The sequence below is a fragment of the Oncorhynchus clarkii genome, chromosome 22 (genome assembly GCF_045791955.1).
Source record: "Oncorhynchus clarkii lewisi isolate Uvic-CL-2024 chromosome 22, UVic_Ocla_1.0, whole genome shotgun sequence".
Classification (NCBI taxonomy): Eukaryota; Metazoa; Chordata; class Actinopteri; order Salmoniformes; family Salmonidae; genus Oncorhynchus; species Oncorhynchus clarkii.
The window spans coordinates 31,841,392-31,865,917 of NC_092168.1; the positions used below are offsets into that span (position 1 = coordinate 31,841,392).

Consider the following 24,526-nt stretch of genomic DNA (forward strand, 5'->3'; position numbering starts at 1 on the left):
ATACACTGTCTGCCTTCTGCCCGGTACAGTTGAAACGGGGATACATCTGTGAAGAGCACCCTTCTCCAGCGTGCCAGTGGCCATCGAAGGTGAACATTTGACCACTGAAGTCGGTTACGATGCCGAACTGCAGTCACTTAAAAAGTTTCTGACAGTTTGTTCAGAAATTCTTTGGTTGTGCAAACCCACAGTTTCATCAGCTGAAGAAGCTGGATGTGGAGGTCCCGGGCTGGTGTGGTTACATGTGGTCTGCGGTTGTGAGGCCGGTTGGACGTACTGCCAAATTTTCTATAATGAAATTGGAGGTGGCTTATGGTAGAGAAATTAACATTAAATTCTCTGGCAACAGCTCTGGTGGACAGTCCTGCAGTCAGCATTATATTTGCACACCCCCTCAAAACTTGAGACATCTGTGGAACTGTTTTGCATGACAAAACTGCACATTTTAGAGTGGCCTTTTATTGTCCCCAGCACAAGGCGCACCTGTTTAATGATCATGCTGTTTAATCAGCTTCTTGATATGCCACAACTGTCTGTTGTATGGATTATCTTGGCAAAGGAGAAATGCTAATTAAAAAACATGCACAAAATTTGAGAGAAATATGCTTTTTGTGCACATGGAAAGTTTCTGGGATCTTTTATTTCAGCTCATGAAACATTTTACATGTTGCGTTCATATTTTTGTTCAGTGTATAAAATTGTACCTGCAATCAGCCCGGTCATGACTGTTTTCATGTGTCAGGTAATTCATCCGCATGAAATGGTTAGATGGAAACGTGGTTATTTACATTTTGATTTCATGCTCCCTCACCTAAAAAAATATCACTACACCACTGCCCCTACTACCTATTCACACCCCTTGACTTTTTCCACATTTTGTTGTGTTACAGCCTGAATTTAACATTGATAATATTGAAATGGTGTGTCACTGGCCTAAACACAATACCCCATATTGTCAAAGTAGAATTATGTTTTTTGAAATGTTTACAAATTAATGTTTACAAATTAATAAAAATGAAAAGCTTTCAGTCACCAAGTATTCAACCCCTTTGTTATGGCAAGCCTAAATATGTTCAGGAGTAAAAAATTGCTTAACAACTCACATAATAAGTTGCATGGACTCACTCTGTGTGTAATAATAGTGTTTAACATAATTTTTTAATGACTACCTCATCTCTGTACCCCACGCATACAATTTTCTGTAAGGTACAATGGCGACCCCTCATTCAGGGAAGGTGGGGCCACCTGTTTTGAGCCCCACCTTTTTAGCAAAAAAATAAACAATTAACAGTGTGTCACATATCAGTTTGCAAACTCTGTAAAAAAAAAACTAAAACACTGTTTAGTTAATAAAGCCCCATACAAACTTGGTCTCTTTTTTGCTTTCTTGAGTAACGCAGCTCCAAAATGCAGGTGTTTCAGCCTAGCTCATTGCTTTCTGTGGTGGTGGGTCAGCCAGCGTAAAATACAGAGCGTAGGGGTTGGTAATGTTCTCCAGTTGCACCGGATTGGGTAATGTTCTCTAGTTGCACTCTGATTGGCTCAGTGTTCTGTCACTCATGGGACACTCATGGACACTACGTCACCGCCAAATCTAAGGGTAGAGCTCAAATTCAGGGCCCTTGGGTGCTGCCAAGGGCTGCGGTTCAAACTCATAAAAGACGCACCCTAGTCCACTTACCCTCGCCTTATGCCCTCGTCAGACGTCATGATACGTCATCAGAAGTGTCCACTTCATTTCAGGGCTGAGGGGATAGTATGTTTCTGTTAAGTGTTTGGAATGCAGCTATAGAGTTACATTAGTAGTGCCCATCCAAGAAGGCTTAACGTCAAGTCATGTTATATCTACAGTAGCTGTGATAGGACTGATCATGTCAACATAATACTTTCGAAATCTTAGCTAGCAAGCTAGCAGTCATCATCATGAATCAAGTCGACAATCTACTGACAAATGCTGTTTAATAGTTGTCATATGAAGAGAAATAATGAAGATAAATTATTAAGAAAATGTAGTGGTGCTCATCGGTCATTAGACATAAACATCACACAACAATTTGGAAATCGCAAATTCAACAATGAGTGGTTTGGAAGGAACCAGTGGCTAACTGCAGGCATTGCAAAGCAATCACTTGCCTTCTATTCAGTGGAGTGGGTGTGTGGTTCCAAGTCTAGGTTTGAGGGTCTCTTTTCCAAGCTTAAAAGGATAAACATCTACATTGGCCATTCTGTCAATCCAGCATGACTTCTGACGGACTCAAAACAACAAGAAACTCAGTAAAAAACAAGCTCCGACTGCGAAAATACATTTTGAATAGTCATCCAACTCGGAGTATCAAGTCGGGGACTTGGGCCTCTTTCTAGAGCTCCGACCTGAATATCACCAATGTCATCATGATTCGACCTTGTTTTTTTCTGAGTTCCCAGTTGTCTTGAAAGCACCATAAATGCAGAGAATGTCAGACTTTGATGACAAAAAGTGAGCACAGCACAACAAGGTGAGGCCAAAAATGTATTGTATGCTGCTGCATAAATTGTGTAAATTGCCAGGGAGATATGTATACTGTAGCTTAGGCTGTAATCAATGCCAAAGGTGCTTCAGCAAAGTACTGAGTAAAGGGTCTGAATAAATGTGATATATCTGTATTTATTTTTCAATACATTTGCATAATCACTTTGTCATTATGGGGTATTGTGTGTAGATGGGTGAGACAAAACATATATTTAATCCATTTTGAATTCAGGCTGTAACACAACAAAATGTGCATTAAGTCAAGGAGTTTGAATACTTTCTGATGGCACTGTATGTTTATCCCCCCCTCTGACAAACGTTGAATATTTCATTGAGACCGAGATCTTGTTGCTCTATGCGCTCTGCTCTCCCAGTCAGTCCAGGCACATCAATATTTAGAAGCTACTTGACTTCATAATCTGCTGTTTGAAAGATGTTTCAAAGCACTTGTTTCTCAGGGGTAGGAAGTGTTCTGAATGAATCTGCACTGAGTCTGACAGAATTTCCCAAGTCCATCTACTTTACCGTCGGTTCAAACCCCTTGACTTTTTCCACGTTTTGTTGTGTTACAGACATAATTTGAAATTGGTTAACTTGAGATTTTGTGTCACTGGCCTACACACAATACCACATAATTTTGAAGAGGAATTATGTTTTTATGAATTTTTACTAATTAATAAAACATTTAAAACTGAAATGTCTTGAATCAACAAGTATTCAACGCCTTTGTTATGGCAAGCTTAAATAAGTTCAGGAGTAAAACATTTCTTGAAAATGGCTGTCTAGCAATCAACAACCAACTTGACAGAGCTTGAAGAACTTGAAAAAGAATAATGTGCAAATATTGTACAATCCAGGTGTGCAAAGCTCTTAGAGACTTACCCAGAAAGAGTCACAGCTGTAATTGCTTCCAAAGGTGATTCTAACATGTATTGACTCAGGGGGTTGAGAACAGCTTCCTAATATTGAGTTGCACCCCCGTTTGCCCTCAGAACAGCCTCAATTCATCGGGGCATGGACTCTACTACAAGGTGTCGAAAGTGTTCCATAGGGATGCTGGCCCATGTTGACTCCAATTCTCTCCCACAGTTGTGTCAAGTTGGCTGAATGTCCTTTGGATGGTGGAAAGTTTTGAGCGTGAAAAACCAAACAGTGTTGAAGTTTTTGGCACACTCAAACCGGTGCGCTTGGCACCTACTACCATAACCCGTTCAAAGGCACTTAAATCTTCACTTCTCAATGGCACACATACACAATACATGTCTCAATTGTCTCAATGCTTAAACATCTTTCTTTAGCCTGTTTCCTCCCCTTCATCTACACTAACTGAAGTGGATTTAACAAGAGTCACATAAATAAGGGATCATAGCTTTCACCTGGATTCACCTGGTCAGTTTATGTAATGGAAAGAGCAGGTGTTCCTATACACTCAGTGTGTATAGACAGTATGGACAGTTTATGAATATAAAAGGTGTGTACAGCAGTAGTTATATAGGATGAGCCATGACTAGAATACAGTATATATATACACACACACACACATACACAACAGCATTGACCCTTCGCGACTGCATCCTGGTACTAAAGGGGTGTTGAGTTCAGAGCTACAGAGAACAGTACAGGACACTAATCACCAAGGTATATTAGGTTGACCAAGATCATATTAAACTATTTTCTTTCTATTCAATAAATGATACCAAGGAAAAACAATAAACTATTTTTCTAGGCAGATCTTCTAATCACCCTTTCTAGCAACTGTAAAACAACATGAATAATTGTAAGTTTGTTACGAGTTCCTTCATTTAGCCAGGGACTGAGCAGAGACTGGTATAATTATTTTAGACAAAGAGCGAATAGTTTCCCCTCTATGGTTAGAAACGTTTAGGCTCCACTTTTCATGGTTTATTTCTGTACTAAAACTAGCATGCATGAAGCACATGTTGCTCGGCTATTATATAACAGAAAACAGCTGACTGGTTGTCGTCAGGCCCTTTACATAACTAGGCAAGTCAGTTAAGAACAAATTCTTATTTACAATGATGGCCTACCCCAGCCAAACCGGACAACGCTGGGCCAATTGTGCGTCGCCCTATGGGACCAATCACGGCTGGATGTGATACAGCCTGGGTTCAAACCAGGGACTGTAGTGACGCCTCTTGCTGAGAGGCAGTGCTTTAGACCGCTGCGCCACTCGGGTTTGAAGCAAAGCACCAAAGTATATTGGGGATTTATTTTTATCAAGTAATAACTGCAACTTCTGACCTTGTACTTCTATTGCCAGCTATAATTTCTTCCGCTTCTCAGCAGTTTTCTGTATGATTTGTTAGGTGTAGCTCCTGGACTCTTGGAAAGCTGATCTGTATGATTTGTTAGGTGCAGCTCCTGGACTCTTGGAAAGCTGATCTGTATGGTTTGTTTGGTGTAGCTCCTGGACTCTTGGAAAGCTGATCTGTATGGTTGGTTTGGTGTAGCTCCTGGACTCTTGGAAAGCTGATCTGTATGGTTGGTTTGGTGTAGCTCCTGGACTCTTGGAAAGCTGATCTGTATGGTTTGTTTGGTGTAGCTCCTGGACTCTTGGAAAGCTGATCTGTATGGTTTGTTTGGTGTAGCTCCTGGACTCTTGGAAAGCTGATCTGTATGGTTTGTTTGGTGTAGCTCCTGGACTCTTGGAAAGCTGATCTGTATGGTTTGTTTGGTGTAGCTCCTGGACTCTTGGAAAGCTGATCTGTATGGTTGGTTTGGTGTAGCTCCTGGACTCTTGGAAAGCTGATCTGTATGGTTTGTTTGGTGTAGCTCCTGGACTCTTGGAAAGCTGATCTGTATGGTTTGTTTGGTGTAGCTCCTGGACTCTTGGAAAGCTGATCTGTATGGTTTGTTTGGTGTAGCTCCTGGACTCTTGGAAAGCTGATCTGTATGGTTTGTTTGGTGTAGCTCCTGGACTCTTGGAAAGCTGATCTGTATGGTTTGTTTGGTGTAGCTCCTGGACTCTTGGAAAGCTGATCTGTATGGTTTGTTTGGTGTAGCTCCTGGACTCTTGGAAAGCTGATCTGTATGGTTTGTTTGGTGTAGCTCCTGGACTCTTGGAAAGCTGATCTGTATGGTTTGTTTGGTGTAGCTCCTGGACTCTTGGAAAGCTGATCTGTATGGTTTGTTTGGTGTAGCTCCTGGACTCTTGGAAAGCTGATCTGTATGGTTTGTTTGGTGTAGCTCCTGGACTCTTGGAAAGCTGATCTGTGTGGTTTGTTTGGTGTAGCTCCTGGACTCTTGGAAAGCTGATCTGTATGGTTTGTTTGGTGTAGCTCCTGGACTCTTGGAAAGCTGATCTGTATGGTTTGTTTGGTGTAGCTCCTGGACTCTTGGAAAGCTGATCTGTATGGTTTGTTTGGTGTAGCTCCTGGACTCTTGGAAAGCTGATCTGTATGGTTTGTTTGGTGTAGCTCCTGGACTCTTGGAAAGCTGATCTGTATGGTTTGCAGCATTGGGAATGATAAGAACTCCGGACACTCTTTCTTTCATATTAATATTCCCCCTATTTAAAGTAGTGATTTATGCTGTGGCTGTGGCATTACATGCCAAATATTATCCACATAAATGTTCTTCCCTGTCTGACTCAAAGTGATACAGACTGACCAATTAGGAGATGTGTGTGTATGTGTGTGTGTGTGTGGTGTTATGATATAATTCACATCAGCTGTCAGGACTACAGATGGTTATGATCAGAGAGACTGAGAGGCCTCTGACAATTCTCTTAGAAAGAGCATCATCTGTTTTTCATATGGCCGTGTGTGTGTGTGTGTGTGTGTGTGTATGTGTGTGTGTGTGTGTGTCAACTCTGAAACCATTGACCCCATGACCTGCTCTTCAACTTACAGTACAGCACTCAGAATAGTCATGGGGAACTGCTGGTTATGTGTGGGTGTGATACTGTGGTGACATGGGACGTGTCAGGACTTTACAGTGTACTGTACAGTAGGTTATCCCTCTTTCAGATGGTACAGCACACTTCTCCTGTTAGTCTTTCACAGTCAAGTCCTCACATTAAGTCCTCACAGTCAATGTTTGTCTTAATATTTTTCACATCCCATTATATAAAGTCTATACAGTATGTTCATTTCCAGTAAAGTATTTAAAATCCACGTCAAATTCAAATTAACATGAACATCAATAAACCCCTAAACTCCTCATATTATTTATTGTGCTCCTCAAAATGAGAGAGAGAGAGAGAGAGAGAGAGAGAGACTCAAAGTGGATTTCACAGGCGCGTAATGATCTCACTGACATCAGTAACCTCCCCAGTCAGCTGGGATTTTCTCCTGCAGCACGCCTTGGTGATGCATCTTAGCCCTCCTATCACATGTGAACACAACAGAACACAACAGGAGGATGATAACACAACGGTGTTGGAGGGAGGGGAGAGAACTAGTGATGTTATGTTTGATACCAGAGGTCCGAGGTATGCGCTGAAATCGCTAAGCAGTTTACATCAATGCAGTGGGCCAATCGATGCCTGTATCACTTTATCAGAAGCACGTGATCAATGACGTCCAAATCTTTGTTTCGTCGAACAACCACCTGATTGGTTTGGTATTGGTTTGGTAGTAGACAAAAAGGCTACGCTGTGCACGTTCTACGGTGTGTTGGACGTCACCTTTAATCATTTGTCTGCTCTAAATTCTTTTGACCAGCATGTGCCACTAGTGTACACTGTATCGATCAAAGCCTCGAGTAATGACATTATTTTTGACACAATTGGCTGGAAAGCCTCAATGCTTCAGGAAGCTTTCTTTCCCCATCACTAGGGAGAGCAGGATGGTAACAGAGGTGAGGGAGGAGGAGGGTATTTATTCTTCATTAACCTCCTGTCTCCTGACTGCATGCTCTCTGTTGCCTTGTGATCAGAGCCATGTTCTCTCTCTCAGACATCGCTATACATACTAATACATGTAATAAATGTATTAATAAATCTAATTAATGTTTTTTATATAGTGCCAAATAAGGGTTCTTTAGCTATTGAAGGGCTCTAAGTGTTATTGGAGTCAGTATTGTTCCACATAGAAACATCACGCTTCCCAAAGATACCTTGAGGGACAATGTAGTGCATTGTCTTCCGACAGATGGCATCATTCTAACCCAATGCCTTACACTTGGCATAGAGTCTGTCCTTGTAATATCATGATGCTTCATCAATGTGCAATCGAGGTCTAGCTGTTAATAAATGGACTGTTTTCTCTCCCAGCACCCCGTCTCTTCATAGAGAACATGTGCTTACAGCACATCACTGTATGATTTATCATGTAGCACCCAGGAGACTCATGTAATTATCCTCCTCTCAGCGCTGCTGTAGCTTCATTTCTCTTGTTTATCACACCATACTCACTTTAAGAGTGAGAGCGGTGCTTGTTTTCCCCTCAGTTGAATATAGCATTCTGGACTAATTTGTCACACCATTCCCAGGACGACTGAACTAAGACATCGCCATCCACCAGAGAAGGTGGAACCAGGGCTGGTGGAAGTACAGATCCATTGTTGGCCCTGTGAGAAGCTGAAATTTCTGCAGACTAGTAGGGTGAGATGTCCAACAGAGATACTGTTCAGAGTGAAGGATTGTGTGTGTGTGTGTGTGTGTGTGTGTGTGTGTGTGTGTGTGTGTGTGTGTGTGTGTGTGTGTGTGTGTGTGTGTCTAAACTAGGATTACAAAAAGACCCAAGAGATCCATTTAGGGACCACGCTAGAGGACTTTAAGTGGGATCCCAAGATGCCAGTTGGGTGATATGATCTGCAGTGAAGTTATGAAGTCTGTGGCGAGCCAGAGAAAAATACCTGTTGGTTTAGTTAGAACTGCCAGGCTCCCACAACACCACAGTGATGTCTGTCTGTCTGCCTGTCTGTCCATACAGAAACCTACAGGCCAGTCAAACACACAACATGGTCTCTTTCGAATATTTCAAAATGGTGGCATTTAACGACTTTAGTTATACAGTATGTCACATAAGTTGACATTACTTATACAGTATATCACTATTATGACATACTACTTAGCTTATACAGTGCATTCGGAAGGTATTCAGACCCCTTGACTTTTTCCACATTTGTTAAGTTACAGCCTTATTCTAATATGGATTAAATAAACAAATGTCTTCATCAATCTACACACAATGCCCCATAATGACGAAGCGAAAATAGGTTTTTATACATTTTTGCAAATGTATAAGAAATTATAAACTGAAATACCTTATTTACATAAGAATTCAGACTTTGATATGAGACTCGACATTTTACTCAGGTGCATCCTGTTTCCATTGATCATCCTTGAGATGTTTTTACAACTTGATTGGAGTCCACCTGTGGTAAATTCAATTGATTGGACAAAATTTGGGAAGGCACACACCTGTCTATATAAGGTCCCACAGCTGACAGTGCATGTCAGAGCAAAAACCAAGTAATGAGATCGAAGGAATTGTCCGTAGAGCTCCGAGGCAGGATTGTGTCGAGGCACAGATCTGGGGAAGGTTGGCAAAAAATGTCTGCAGAATTTGTATTTGTATTTATTATGGATCCCCATTAGCTGCCAAAGCAGCAGCTACTCTTCCTGGGGTCCAGAAAAATGAAGGCAGTTTATACATTGAAGGTCCCCAAGAACACAGTGGCTTCCATCATTCTTAAATGGAAGAAGTTTAGAACCACCAAGACTCTTCCTAGAGCTGGCCACCCGGCCAAACTGAGTAATCGGGGGAGAAGGGCCTTGGTCAGAAAAGGTGACCAAGAACCCGAAAGTCACTCTGACAGAGCTCCAGAGTTCCTCTGTGGAGATTGGAGAACCTTCCAGAAGGACAACCATCTCTGCAGCACTCCACCAATCAGGCCTTTATGGTAGAGTGGCCAGACAGAAGCCACTCCTCAGTAAATGACAGCCTGCCTGAAATTTGCCAAAAGGCACCTAAAAGACTCTCAGATCATGAAAAACAATATTTTCTAGTCTGATGAAACCAAGATTGAACTCTTTGGTCTGAATGCCAAGTATTCACGTCTGGAGGAAACCTGGCACTATCCTTACGGTGAAGTTTGGTGGTGGTAGCATCATGCTGTGAGGATGATTTTCAGTGGCAGGTACTGGGAAAGATGAACGGAGCAAAGTACAGAGAGATCCTTGATGATAACCTGCTTCAGAGCGCTCAGGACCTCAGACTGGGGGAGAAGGTTCGCCTTCGAGCAGGACAACAACCCTAAGCACACAGCCAAGACAACACAGGAGGGGCTTCGGGACAAGTGTCTGAATGTCCTTGAGTGGCCCTGCCAGAACTCGGACTTGAAACCGGTCAAATATCTCTGGAGAGAGCTGAAAATAGCTGTACAGCGACTCTCCCCATCCACCCTGACAGAGCTTGAGAGGATCTGCTGAGAAGAATGAGAGAAACTCCCCAAATACAGGTGTTCCAAACAGCGTCATACCCAAAACGAGCGTCATACCCAAAACGAGGCTTTAATCTCTGCCAGAGGTGCTTCAGCAAAGTACTGAGTAAAGGGTATGAATACTTATGTAAATATGATATTTCCATTTTTTTTGTAATAAATTTGTAATAATTTCTAAAAACCTGTTTTTTCTTTGTCATTATGGGGTATTGTGTGTCAATATATGAGGGGGGAAAAACTATTTTATCAATTTTAGAATAAGGCTGTAACGTAACAAAATGTGGAAAAAGTCAACGGGTCTGAATACTTTGCGACCGCACTGTATGTCACATAGCATTAGGGTGAAAGACAGGTTAATGGTACGGGTTGTGGTTAGGGTCTGCAACATACACTGGCTTTAAATTGCTTTTGTCGGCTTGGTTTAACCCCAGGTCCTGTGAACATGTTTGAGTTAAACAGACCCAGTGTCAGTGGAGGCCTGCAGGGCTTTAGAAAGCAGAGAGCAGGCCAGGCTTAGACCAGTGATAACATAACGCAACGAGGGCTCGTTCTCACCAAGTGTGTTTATAGGCCAGTGAATGGATGGTTTTTAAGAGCTTGAGCATCTTAACTGGAAAGCCACCAAGAGTACTGGAACCACTCACCTCTCAGAATGAGAGGACCTTGAATGGTCTGATGACTCACAAGCTTGTTTCCCTGACAAAGTTGTTTTCACAGAGAGAAAAAGTCCATTTTCCACAATCAGAAAAAACATTCAAAAGTTGAATGTACTTTGTTTCGATTTATTTTTTATTTTTTTTATCAACATTAAATTACACATGGAGTCATTTTCTGTCTTGGTAATGGCCTGTATCATACAGTGATGTTATTGTTATTGCCATCAACAGATCCCTTCCATGTTGATTACAATCTGAAAGCATGGGAAGTAGTTTGAGAAGACATTAAAGACAACAACCCAAACACAGTGGGCCCTGGTCAAAAATAGTGCACTAACTAGGGAATAGGGTGCCAATCTGGGACACAGACAGGATTTTTTGGCAACATTAAAAGTATTCTTGTTTGGCCTCTGTATGCGTGGGGCACCACCATGGTACAGATCTGTATATTTGTCTAGATAAATGATGCACAAAACCAGTGTAGTTCACAGTCAGACAACATGCTCTCAATAGCCTGGCCCCTTTTTCTTTTTTCATACTTGAACGGGAATCTTTTATTTCCAGAGAGGTAATCACCCTCTGCTGTTTCTAGGAAACGGGTCGTTATCGGGTCGCAAATTAGTCCTTTGGGTGCCATCTTTAGAAGTGAGGAATGTTGGATCAGTCTGCCTGAGAGGTTGGCAGAGCAGGCAGCAGGGCAGCAGAGCCCCAGCCCTGTCACCGTACCCTCTGGGGCCCCAGCCCTGTCACCGTGCCCTCTGGGGCCCCAGCCCTGTCACCGTACCCTCTGGGGCCCCAGCCCTGTCACCGTACCCTCTGGGGCCCCAGCTCTGTCACCGTACCCTCTGGGGCCCCAGCCCTGTCACCGTACCCTCTAGGGCCCCAGCCCTGTCACCTTACACTCTGGGGCCCCAGCCCTGTCACCGGGCCCCAGCCCTGTCCTCTGGTGCCCTAGTGACGGCAGCAGCCCCCTCCAAGGAGAAGGCCACAGTTAACTCATGGGAAAATAATCTCTCGTAAACCCCTTTTCAATGTCACCACCACTCCCAGCACCTGTAGATTGTAGATTCTATACTATGTAAAGGCTGGCCAGTCCAGGTTGTTTTGAATGAGGCTGGAGGTAGTGTGTCTCTGAGGAGGGAGTCCCAAAGCAGATATCTCCACTCAGGTCAGTCCTGGTAGTTTTGAGTCTTTCCCCCAAGTGTCCTGCCACCTGGAGCATTAAGGCTGAAGGTAGTGTGTCCCTGAGGAGGGAGTCCCAGAACAGGGATCTCTGGGGCTAGGTCTGACACGTCCAGTCGGATGCAGCTCAAATCAGACCCTTTGGGTTGTGAAGGCGGTAGAGTTCCACATAATACCTATTTTAACTGACCCTGGCTCAATTTAACTTGGTTCATTTTCAATCTTTAAAAACCCTACACAGGTCCCCAAGGGTCCTCTTAAGTACTGTTGTCTATGTTGTGCTATTACAAATATACTCAAAATATGGTACTGCTTTTACTATAACCCTCTGATGAATATAATGGTTATTGTATTGTCACAGTAACATGATAATGTGTCTCATTATATTGAGCTCTGAGTTTAAGTCTTGGACAGCAAAGATAAGGCTGTTTGCATCCCAAATGACACCCTATTCCCTATATAGTGCACTACTTTTTACCAGGGCCCAGAGGACTGGTCAAATGTAGTGCACTATGTAGGGAATATGGTGTCATTGGGGACGGAACCTACTGCGTCATCTGAGAGACTTCCAAATGTCCTAAGCCCTCCCTTCCAAATGTCAAACATAGATTCCCAGAGCTCATGTGAACTCAGATATGCAACTCAGTTGTTGAGAAAGATGTGACTTATACAACTAAACTTGCTGTAAAATGTATTTGACCTGTCTTTAGTCCCTTTACGGTTTTACAGTCCATGGTTTTCTTCTCAGAAAAATCTCAATACTGAACACCTATGTGGGTGTTTTGGCTATTGATATACTGCCACTTTCGTCCAAATCTTCTGTCAATATGCCAACATATAGGCTACCAAAACATACTAAAGTCACAGGAAAGAGAGAATCATTTTAGTTCACTACTTCCTAAGGCAAGGTTGTGTTATTGTGACCCAGATAGATCCACCAATCAGGGCCTCTATTTATATGTATCTGCTGTGTGATTGGTCTGGTCCAGTGTGTGTGAGATGGAAGCCATCAGGCCAGTGCCATGGAGTGTGACAGAGGAAGAGGTCATATGATTGATAAAGCTACGGATGGAAACACTGTGGGTGGGAACAGCCCTGTTGTAATGCCCCAACCCATTACCCATTAACTATTTCCGCGGTTTCAAACTACGGTCTAAACGCGGTGTTTGTGACCTATTCACAAAGACTTTCAGAGTAGGTGTGTAGAAATAGCAGCAGTTTGGCCTTTAAATCATAATAAGTAAGACTACATGGACAGGAGGGACCTGCCCTAGATCAGTACTCCTACTCTGAGACACTTTTTGAGTACAAAAAGGTCTGTGGGAGCCTGCTGCTGCTGAGTGTCTGTGTGATAACTGAGATGGGGAGGCGGTAGTTTTGAGGGGCTGTTGCCAACTCTCACCTTGGCTGCATCTCACTTTTATCCTAACTGCACCAGATACTCTATATCAGTCTAAATGTCACGGTACACTCTTATAAAAAAGGGTTCCAAAAGGGTTCTTTATGGAGGAACAGGGTTTTACCATGAACCGTTTTGATCTGAAGAACCCTTTTTGGAAGACAAGGGATTTTTTTGTTTGGCAAAAGGTTCTACCTAGAACCTTTAACATCTTAACTGTTTTGGGGTTCTTTAAAAGGCAAGAAGGTTTCTACATGTTCTACATAGAACCATATATCATATTCCCAGCATGCTCTATTGCAGGATGATTTTTAGAATTGTTTGTTTTAATATCTGTGTTTTTGCGTTGATTGGTTAATAAATGTTATACTATACAATCTGTTAGTAGTTGGACTTATTGCACTCGTTACTGAGATGGTTGTTCCAGTTTAGATTTTTATTTATTTATTTAACCTTTATTTAACTAGGCAAGTCAGTTAAGAACAAATTCTTATTTTCAATGACGGCCTAGGATAATTGGGTTAACTGCCTGTTCAGGGGCAGAACGACAGATTTGTACCTTGTCAGCTCGGGGGTTTGAACTGAATGATGACTGAGTCGTCTCAGTATTCATTCTTCCCTACCCTGGCAGTCATTCTGAATGCAGGTTACGGTGATAAATAAATACACTTGTTGGATATCGTAACTCTGTCTGGATTCCAATAGGAATTAAATATCGCATTGCAAGCTAGTATAGTATAATGTGACTTGCAGGCCCTACATAGAGGGTTCTGCAAAGGGTTCTATCAACAAAAAGGGTTCCCCTATGGTGACAAGCCGAGGAACCCTACATGGTTTTACTTAGCACCTGTTTTATCCTAAGAGTGTAAATGTAATAACACAGGCAGTTGACAATGTGGAAGAGATACAGTTGAAGTCAGAAGTTTACATACACCTTAGCCAAATACATTTAAACTCTGTTTTTCACAATTCCTGACGTTTAATCCTAGTAAAAAATTCCCTGTCTTAGGTCAGTTAGGATCACCACTTTATTTTAAGAATGTGAAATGTCAGAATAATTGTATAGAGAATGATTTATTTCAGCTTTTATTTCTTTCATCACATTCTCAGTGGGTCAGAAGTTTACATACACTCAATTAGTCAAACGTTTCAGGTAGCCTTCCACAAGCTTCCCACAATATGTTGGGTGAATTTTGTCCCATTCTTCCTGACAGAGCTGGTGTAACTGAGTCAGGTTTGTAGGCCTCCTTGCTCGCACATGCTTTTTCAGGTCTGCCCACAAATGTTCTATAGGATTGAGGTCAGGGCTTTGTGATGGCCACTCCAATACCTTGACTTTGTTGTCCTTAAGCCATTTTGCCACAACTTTGGAAGTATGCTTGGGGTCATTGTCCATTTGGAAGACATCATTGTCCATCCTCCATGGTGGTTATTATGGCCAAGCAGTTCTATTTTTGTTTCATCAGACCAATGGACATTTCTCCAAAAGGTACCATCTTTGTCCCAATGTGCAGCTTTTTATGGTGGTTTTGGAGCAGTAGCTTCTTCCTTGGTGAGCGGCCTTTCAGTTTATGTTGATATAGGACTCGTTTTACTGTGCATATAGATACTTTTGTACCAGCATCTTCACAAGGTCCTTTGCTGTTGTTCTGGAATTCACTTGCACTCTTCGCACCAATGTACGTTCATCTCTAGGAGACAGAACGCATCTCCTTCCTGAGCAGTATGACTGCTGCATGGTCCCATGGTGTTTATACTTGCATACTATTGTTTGTACAGATGAACGTGGTACCTTCAGGCGTTTGGAAATTGCTCCCAAGGATGAACAGGCTTGTGGAGGTCCACATTTTTTTTTCTGAGGTCTTGGCTGATTTCTTTTGATTTTCCCATGATGTCAAGCAAAAAGCCACTGAGTTTGAAGGTAGGCCTTGAAATACATCCACAGGTACACCTCCAATTGACTCAGATTATGTCAATTAGCCTATCAGAAGCTTCTAAAGCCATGACATCATTTTCTGGAATTTTCCAAGCTGTTTTAAGGCACAGTCAACTTAGTGTATGTAAACTTCTGACCCACTGGAATTGTGATACAGTGAATTATATGTAAAATAATCTGTCTGTAAACAATTGTTGGAAACATTACTTGTGTCATTCACAAAGTAGATGTCCTAAACAACTTGCCAGAACTATAGTTTGTTAACAAGACATTGTGGAGTGGTTGAAAAAAAAGAGTTTTAATGAATCGAACCTCAGAGTTTTTAAACTTCTGACTTCAACTGTAGCTCTCTACAGCTTGTTTATGCAAGGCAAATGTTTACCTTCTGCATCCTCACTAGAGTCAGGTCGTGAAATATGTTGATATTACAGACCGTTATTAGGTGCAACTTGTGTCGCCATTATTTACGATCTCCAACACATAAATGTAGGCTGAGACTCTCCTAGGAGTTTTTCTTGTTTTAGCCTACAGAACAAGCCAGTGCTGGGGCTGGCAGTTTGTCAATGGTAGTCAGTCATAGCTTCAATTAAGTCTCAGCCCAATAGAATAGTGTAGGCTTGGCACTTGGCTCACTCATCTCTACATTGGCAGAGTGGTATCCTGCAGTTTCTCTTTTGAAGACATAAGAAGAAGGAAGGACTAGAAAAGAAGAAAGGAAGAAGAAGGACTAGAAAAGAAGAAAGGAAGAAGAAGGGCTAGAAAAGGCAAATAAGCCCACAGTAAAGGCAGGAGAAAGTCCAAGGCTTATCACAGTCTCTCCACTGCAGGCTACATTCTGCTCACTTTGTACTAGAGATGGCGTTCCCTTGCCCACGTTGTAGGCATATTCATGGGTTGTTTTCTGTACTATTGTGTGTGTGTGTGTATTCTGGCTTTCAGTCAGTTGATCCTGTTGCTCAATGCTTTTAACAGCTTGTGTTTTAGGATGATGTGTTATTATAAACCACGTCTATTGCTTTGCTCCTTTATTATTCACATAATAACAGAGTCCTTCAAACACACTTGAAGGAGTTGATTTGATCTCAGATTTAAAACAGATAGGGTATGGTGATGCTCCTCTTATGGGATCTTAGAAGGTGTCCCAAATGGCACCCTATTCCCTATATAGTGCACTACTTTTGACCAGAACCCTACAGGCCCTCTGGTCAAAAGTAGTGCACTACATGGTGAATAGTGTGCCATTTGGGACGCATCTTAATTCATTTCTCTGAGGGTTGGTTGGGGGTCTGGGGTTTGGAGACTGTGTGTGCCTGCTGAGGCGAGGCATGGATCTGTGTCAATCCCCTGTTGTAACGAGGCACTAGTCCCGTGGTAAATATTTAAAGTTGTATGCTAGCAGAACCAAAGGCTTCACAGACGCCACTCACTTTCCGGGCTTTGTTGATCAGACAGTCGGCGGAGTTCAATGGTGCTCATTCTTTGGATGGTTTCACACACACCCACTGGGAGAGACATACACACACGCCAGCCCAGATCCTTTCTGCTGCGGCAGGACCAGTGATCCTGACAGTTCTCCTACTTACAGTAAAGACACGTTCCCTCTCTGCCTTCTGTGCCTTTGCAGTTCATGAATAAAAAAACAAAGTTTAGTTTAGTCCTTGAAATACTGCAGGATAATGAGAACTGCTTCCCTTGTAGACCTTTAATGGCAGTTTCAAGGACATTGGCTTTGTGTGTTTTCTCAAAAAGTTCAGTGTTCACACTGAAAGCTTTAGTTGTTGGCATTGTAAAGTTAGTCAATGTGATTCTGTGCTGTAGGACTTAAAATCCGTCTGAACCATCTAAAATAGAATGATTTGATTGGATTATGTGGTAGAGTATTCATTATTATCAAATGTCTGTCATGGGTGACCTGTTTTACTACTGCTGCTATCTGCACAACATAACAGATCAATAACTGTAATATTTATACTGTCTCAAATTGTCAAACCATTGGTCTTTGACCTAACCCAGTGACATATAGGCTAGTATTAAAGCTGACTGTCAGTTGATATAGAATCCAATGTAGGCCTATAGAATAAGTGAACTCTTTGACACATAATGCAATGGCACAGTTGAGTCGTATTGACGTACTGTTCTCCGTACTGTAAGCATTATCCAGTGTTCATCAGCTCATACTGTACGTGAAGATGAAATATGGATCCACCTTGCTCTTTACAGATTGAGATGCCTAGTGAAGCAGCTGGACAAGGGAGAGGTGAACGTGGTGGACCTGAGGAAGAATATAGAGTATGCAGCCTCTGTTCTAGAGGCAGTCTATATCGATGAAACCAGGTGAGTGCATTTCAAAGAAATCCCATTCCATGCATGACTACAGCAAGTATATTGCACTTTCTGCGCGGCTGAAGGTACAGGAAAGAACGGCATAAATACAACTCACAGACAATACAAGTCATATATATATAAAACATATTCTGATGATAAAATTCCTTGACAGAATCGAGTGCAGTACTACCAGTGTGGTACTATTCTGTTTTAGTGCCTTAGCTCAGACAGTTTGGAAAGTGAGGTTTCCAGTACAAACAGTGTCTATGTGTATGCTTATCAAAGCCCTTCAGTTCTCCCTATGTGTCTCAGTTCTCCTTCTGTGTCTCAGTTCTGTCTGTGTCTGGCCTGTTATTCTACTGATTAAGGTTATCCCTCCAGCCATCAATGACGTGTGTGTGTGTGTGTGTGTGTGTGTGTGTGTGTGTGTGTGTGTGTGTGTGTGTGTGTGTGTGTGTGTGTATGCGCGTTCACATGTGTGTACATGTGCGTGTGTATGCTTATATGTGTGTTGAAGCCAGAGACAGGGAGAAAACGTCAGGGGGGAACGTCTGTCTTCAAATGGGGTGACAGATAAACTGAAAGGAGGCTGATCCACTCCCTGCTTTACTTCTTCAACTCCATGTGGGAAGCTTTCCATCTCTCCATGGAGGAGACTATTAAACTAGATTCTGACTGAGCCCCACACCCCCCTCAGTCTGGGCTGTTGTGGCTGTAGTTGTTTATGCAGACTGCAGTGTGTCAGCTCAGCTGTGCTCTCCAATGATAAGCAGGTGTTTACATAGCCTGTAGACTGATCACATGCAGGCATGTTGACAGAGCTCATGTTCAACATATCTCTCTCTCTCTCTCTCTCTCTCTCTCTCTCTCTCTCTCTCTCTGTCTCTGTCTCTGTCTCTCTCTTTCTCCCTCTCTCTCTCTCTCTCTCTCTCTCTCTCTCTCTCTCTCTCTCTCTCTCTCTCTCTCTCTCTCTCTCTCTCAGGCCCCAATTATATCTCTCTGAGGCCCCAATTCTATCTCTCTGAGGCCCCAATTCTATCTCCCTACCTTTAGTATTGGCTCTTCATTAACAAGGCTTTGGTCCTCAGTGCTAGAACTCTCTTCAATCACCACAACACAAGGCATGTTTGCCAGAAAGCACTGCTACATTTCCAGAAGTTTGATCCAAACAAAATAATGAAGTCGTTCTTTGTGTGCATCCCAGATGGCACCATACTTACTATGTCGTTTATTCTTGTTTTTTACGGTCGTTCAGTTTTACAATTTCAGAATAATTACTTGCAGAAGGAAGTCCTGACCTGCACCCGTATCACCATTCTACACACCTAATTTCCTTACGTTAGTATCTAATCTAATGCTGACACTATAATTACATCATGAAAAATATCTGCTTCTCTTCTCCTTCATTGGCCACATTTTCATGAAGACTAAAGATCTGTTTTCCAGTTAGTAAATCACCAAGGCTATTTTCCTCAGTTAAATAAGATGACTCACTGTGAGACAGGAAGAAGGGAAACAAAACAAACTGCAATGAAGTCGTTCTTTGTGTGCATCCCAAATGGCACCATATATACTATGTAGTGCATTAGTTGGTCAGTACCCATAGACTTTGATTGAATCATATTTGTGTAGTAATTTTGTTTCCCATCATAATAAATCATTATTTATTTTCACGGTCGCTCAGTATTACAATTTCAGAATAATTACTTGCAGAAGGAAGTCCTGACCTGCACCCTTATCGCGATTCTAAAGGCCTCATTTCCTTACGTTAGAATCTAACCTAATGTTGACACTATAATCACATCATGAAAAATATATGCCTCTCTTTTCCTTCATTGGCCACATTTTATTTCACATGAAGACTAAAGATCTGTTTTCCAGTTAGTAAATCACCAAGGCTATTTTCCTCAGTAAAACAAGATGACTCACTGTGAGACAGGAAGAAGGGAAACAAAACAAACTGCAGTGGAAAGAGAACCTGTCAGTTACACTTCATCCAGTTAGAACCCCATTCAGCCTTCAGAAAGACATTTACTGGAGATCACACAGCTCCATACCAGGACAGGTAAACAGACATTTACTGGAGATCACACAGCTCCATACCAGGACAGGTAAACAGACATTTACTGGAGATCACACAGCTCCATACCAGGACAGGTAAACAGACATTTACTGGAGATCACACAGCTCCATACCAGGACAGGTAAACAGACATTTACTGGAGATCACATAGCTCCATACCAGGACAGGTAAACAGACATTTACTGGAGATCACACAGCTCCATACCAGGACAGGTAAACAGACATGTACTGGAGATCACATAGCTCCATACCAGGACAGGTAAACAGACATTTACTGGAGATCACACAGCTCCATACCAGGACAGGTAAACAGACATTTACTGGAGATCACACAGCTCCATACCAGGACAGGTAAACATACATTTACTGGAGATCACACAGCTCCATACCAGGACAGGTAAACAGACATTTACTGGAGATCACACAGCTCCATACCAAGACAGGTAAACAGACATTTACTGGAGATCGCACAGCTCCATACCAGGATAAGTAAACAGACATTTACTGGAGATCGCACAGCTCCATACCAGGACAGGTAAACAGACATTTACTGGAGATCACACAGCTCCATACCAGGACAGGTAAACAGACATTTACTGGAGATCACACAGCTCCATACCAGGACAGGTAAACAGACATTTACTGGAGATCACACAGCTCCATACCAGGACAGGTAAACAGACATTTACTGGAGATCACACAGTTCCATATCAGGACAGGTAAACAGACATTTACTGGAGATCACACAGCTCCATACCAGGACAGGTAAACAGACATTTACTGGAGATCACACAGCTCCATACCAGGACAGGTAAACAGACATTTACTGGAGATCACACAGCTCCATACCAGGACAGGTAAACAGACATTTACTGGAGATCACATAGCTCCATACCAGGACAGGTAAACAGACATTTACTGGAGATCACAGCTCCATACCAGGACAGGTAAACAGACATTTACTGGAGATCACACAGCTCCATACCAGGACAGGTAAACAGACATTTACTGGAGATCACACAGCTCCATACCAGGACAGGTAAACAGACATTTACTGGAGATCACACAGCTCCACATCAGGACAGGTAAACAGACATTTACTGGAGATCGCAAAGATCCATACCAGGAAAGGTAAACAGACATTTACTGGAGATCACACAGCTCCATACCAGGACAGGTAAACAGACATTTACTGGAGATCACATAGCTCCATACCAGGACAGGTAAACAGACATTTACTGGAGATCACACAGCTCCATACCAGGACAGGTAAACAGACATTTACTGGAGATCACACAGCTCCATACCAGGACAGGTAAACAGACATTTACTGGAGATCACACAGCTCCATATCAGGACAGGTAAACAGACATTTACTGGAGATCACACAGCTCCATACCAGGACAGGTAAACAGACATTTACTGGAGATCACACAGCTCCATACCAGGACAGGTAAACAGACATTTACTGGAGATCACATAGCTCCATACCAGGACAGGTAAACAGACATTTACTGGAGATCACACAGCTCCATACCAGGACAGGTAAACAGACATTTACTGGAGATCACACAGCTCCATACCAGGACAGGTAAACAGACATTTACTGGAGATCACACAGCTCCATACCAGGACAGGTAAACAGACATTTACAAGACTCAATATACCTGGCCTCTCAACTCATTACATTACAATCAGCAATGGAAACAAAGAGTGACATTTATAGCATACCTTTGCAGGAAATGGAACCTACAGTATACTACACTGTTAGCCGTTTTTGTAATTTTATCAGTAACTTACTGTATTAATCAAAAGTATGATACTGTATACTCCTGAGTGGCGCAGTGGTCTAAGGACACTGCATCTCAGTGCAAGAGGCGTCACTGCAGTACTTGGTTTACTCCCGGTCGTGACTGGGAGTCCCATAGGGCGGCGCACTATTGGCCCAGGTTTGGCCGGGGTAAGCCATCATTGTAAATAAGAGTCTGTTCTTAACTGACTTGCCTAGTTAAATAAATATACACTGAATGCAGTAGATTACCATAGAATGCACAGTAAAATACCGTACTGTACAGCGTACTGTAAATTATGCTGCACTGGAATGAAAAAGATTTGCAGGCGCATGTATATAGGGAACAGATCAGAGTGCTAGGGGGTCTTAAATGGTTTAATGGCTGAATATTTACCCATGTCCATTTCATCTCTTTAGTTTAGAAGCCTTTTGTTTAGGCCTCTAGAAGTGCAAGTTATATAAAACACCTAGTATTTATTAATATGCAAATGCCTACAGCCAACCTGCTTGTTCTAATCCCTTGTAATTACAGTAAAATTATGTACAAATCATTTTCTTACAGTTTAGTAGTCAATTTCACTGTATTGTACTGTGTTTCATTCCTCTGGCGTCAAATGATCATGTATATCTCAGTATTGTATTGGCACTATCCAGTGATAGTCAGAGATATCATAAGATATCTTGTTGTAATTACAATTATTTTGAACACCAATGTATCCTTAACTACAACAACATTTTCCGTAAAAGGTTAAAGAAAGTTTTTTCTTGCTATGACTGTGATGTTAGTTTTATCAGCCTTGTTTGACTGTAAGTTGATAAGGCTCAAGAACTCCTGCTAAATGACCAAAAATCTAAATATGAATGTGTTATTGAATATCATACAGATTGGTTTCCCCACACCCTAAGTTGTAAAACAAGGAGACACCTTATCACTGACTCTGTTGTTTATTCATGATTTGGAAAAAGACATCAAATCAAATCAAATCATCAAATCAAATTGTATTGGTCACCTGCGCCGGATACAACAGGTTTAGAATTAACAGTAAAATGCTTCCTTATGAGCCCATTGCCAACAGTGCAGAGTTCAAAAGTAAGACAAAACACAGTAAAAACAATAACGAGGCTACATACAAGGAGTACCAGTAGTGAGTCAATGTGCAGGGGTACGAGGTAGTTGAGGGAATGGAGGTAATATCGTATGTACAGTGCATTTAAACCCCTTGAATTTTTTCCACATTTTGTTACATTATAGCCTTATTCTAAAATAAATTAAATACAACATTTTCCCCGTCAATCTACACACAACGCCTCATAATAACAAAGCGAAAACAGGTTTTTAGAAATGTTTGCAAATGTGTAAATAATAAAAAACAGAAATACCCTATTTACATAAGTATTCAGACCCTTTGCTATGAGACTCAAAATTACATTCAACATCCTTGAGATGTTTCTACAAATTGTTGTACATGATTGGGAAAGGCACACACCTGTCTATATAAGGTCCCACAGTTGACAGTGCATGTCAGAGCAAAATTCAAACCGTGAAGTCGAAGGAATTGTCCGTAGCCCTCCGAGGTAGGATTGTGTCTAGGCACAGATCTGGGGAAGGGTACCAAAAAATTTCTGCAGCATTGAAGGTCCCCAAGAACACAGTGGCCTCCATCATTCTTAAATGGAAGAAGTTTGGAACCACCAAGAATCTCCCTAGAGCTGACTGCCCGCTGAACTGAGCAATTGGGAAGAAGGGCCTTGGTCAGTGAGGTGATCAAGAACCCAATGGTCATGCTGACAGAGCTCCAGAGTTCCTCTGTGGAGATGGGAGAACCTTCCAGAAGTACAACCATCTCTGCAGCACTCCACCAATCAGTCCTTTATGGTAGAGTGGCCAGACGGAAGCCACTCCTCAATAAAAAGCACATGACAGCCCGCTTGGAGTTTGCCAAAAGGCACCTAAAGGACTCTCAGACCATGAGAAACAAGATTCCAAGCTCTTTGGCCTGAATTCCCAGCGTCACGTCTGGTGAAAATCTGGCACCATCCCTACAGTGAAGCATGGTGGTGGCAGTATCATGCTGTTGGGATGTTTTTCAGTGGCAGGGACTGGGAGACTAGTCGGGGTCAAGGGAAAGATGAACGGAGCAAAGTACAGAGAGATCCTTGATGAAAACCTGCTCCAGAGAGCTCAGTACCTCAGACTGGCGTGAAGGTTCACCTTCCAACAGGGCAACGACCCTAAGCACACAGCCAAGACAACGCAGGAGTGGCTTCGGGGCAAGTCTCTGATTGTCCTTGAGTGGCCCAGCCAGAGCTCGGACTTGAACCCGGTCGAACATCTCTGGAGAGACCTGAAAATAGCTGTGCAGAGACTTTCACCATCCAACCTGACAGAGCTTGAGAGGAGAAGAATGGGAGAAACTCCCCAAATACAGGTGTGCCAAGCTTGTTACGTCATACCCAAGATGAATCGAGGCTGTATTGACTGCCAAAGGTGTTTTTACTGCCAAAGTACTGAGTACATTTTTAATACATTTGCGAAAAATTCTAAAAACCTGTTTTTGCTTTGTCATTATGGGGTATTGTGTGTAGATATATGAGGGGGGGGGGGACTATTTAATCAATTTTAGAATAAGGCTGTAACGGAACAAAATGTGGAAAAAGTCAAGGGGTCTGAATACTTTCCGCATGCACTGTACATGTGGGTAGAGGTAAAAGTGACTAGGCGATCAGGATGTATCATAAACAGAGTAGCAGCAGCGTATTGCAGCAGCGTATAGCAGCAGCGTATGTAAAGTGTGTGTGTGTAGTATGTGTGTATAGAGCCAGTGCAAGAGAGTCAGTGTAAAACAATGAAGACGTAGAAATAATAAAGGGTGTCAATGTAAATAGTACAGTAAAAAGATCAAGACTCATGATTCACATGAAAAAAAACACATCATGGATTTTAGAAAACCAGCTGCTAAGATAATTGTTTTTCACTTTTGTTTTGGTGAATAAATTCACACCTGCTCATTCCAAAATCATGGGCGTTAATATGGAGTTGGTCCCCCCCTTGCTGCTATAACAGCCTCCACTCTTCTGGGAAGGATTTCCACTAGATGTTGGAGCATTTCTGTGGGGACTTGCTTCCATTCAGCCATAAGAGCCTTAGTGAGGTCGGGCACTGCACTGTCGCAGTCGGCGTTCCAATTCATCCCAAAGGTGTTTGATGGGATTGAGGTCAGGAGTCTGTGCATGC

General features: G+C 42.3%; 1 protein-coding gene across 2 annotated transcripts in view; it reads left to right on the forward strand.

Annotated features, from left to right (window-relative positions):
* LOC139380789 (phosphodiesterase 1A, calmodulin-dependent) overlaps positions 1-24,526 on the forward strand; it is a 70,916-nt gene that overhangs the window by 27,184 nt on the left and 19,206 nt on the right. For both annotated transcript variants that reach the window (XM_071123819.1, XM_071123820.1), the window contains one exon: positions 17,313-17,426. In XM_071123819.1, the coding sequence (XP_070979920.1) occupies positions 17,313-17,426 (114 nt within the window). The remainder of the gene's footprint in view (positions 1-17,312; positions 17,427-24,526) is intronic.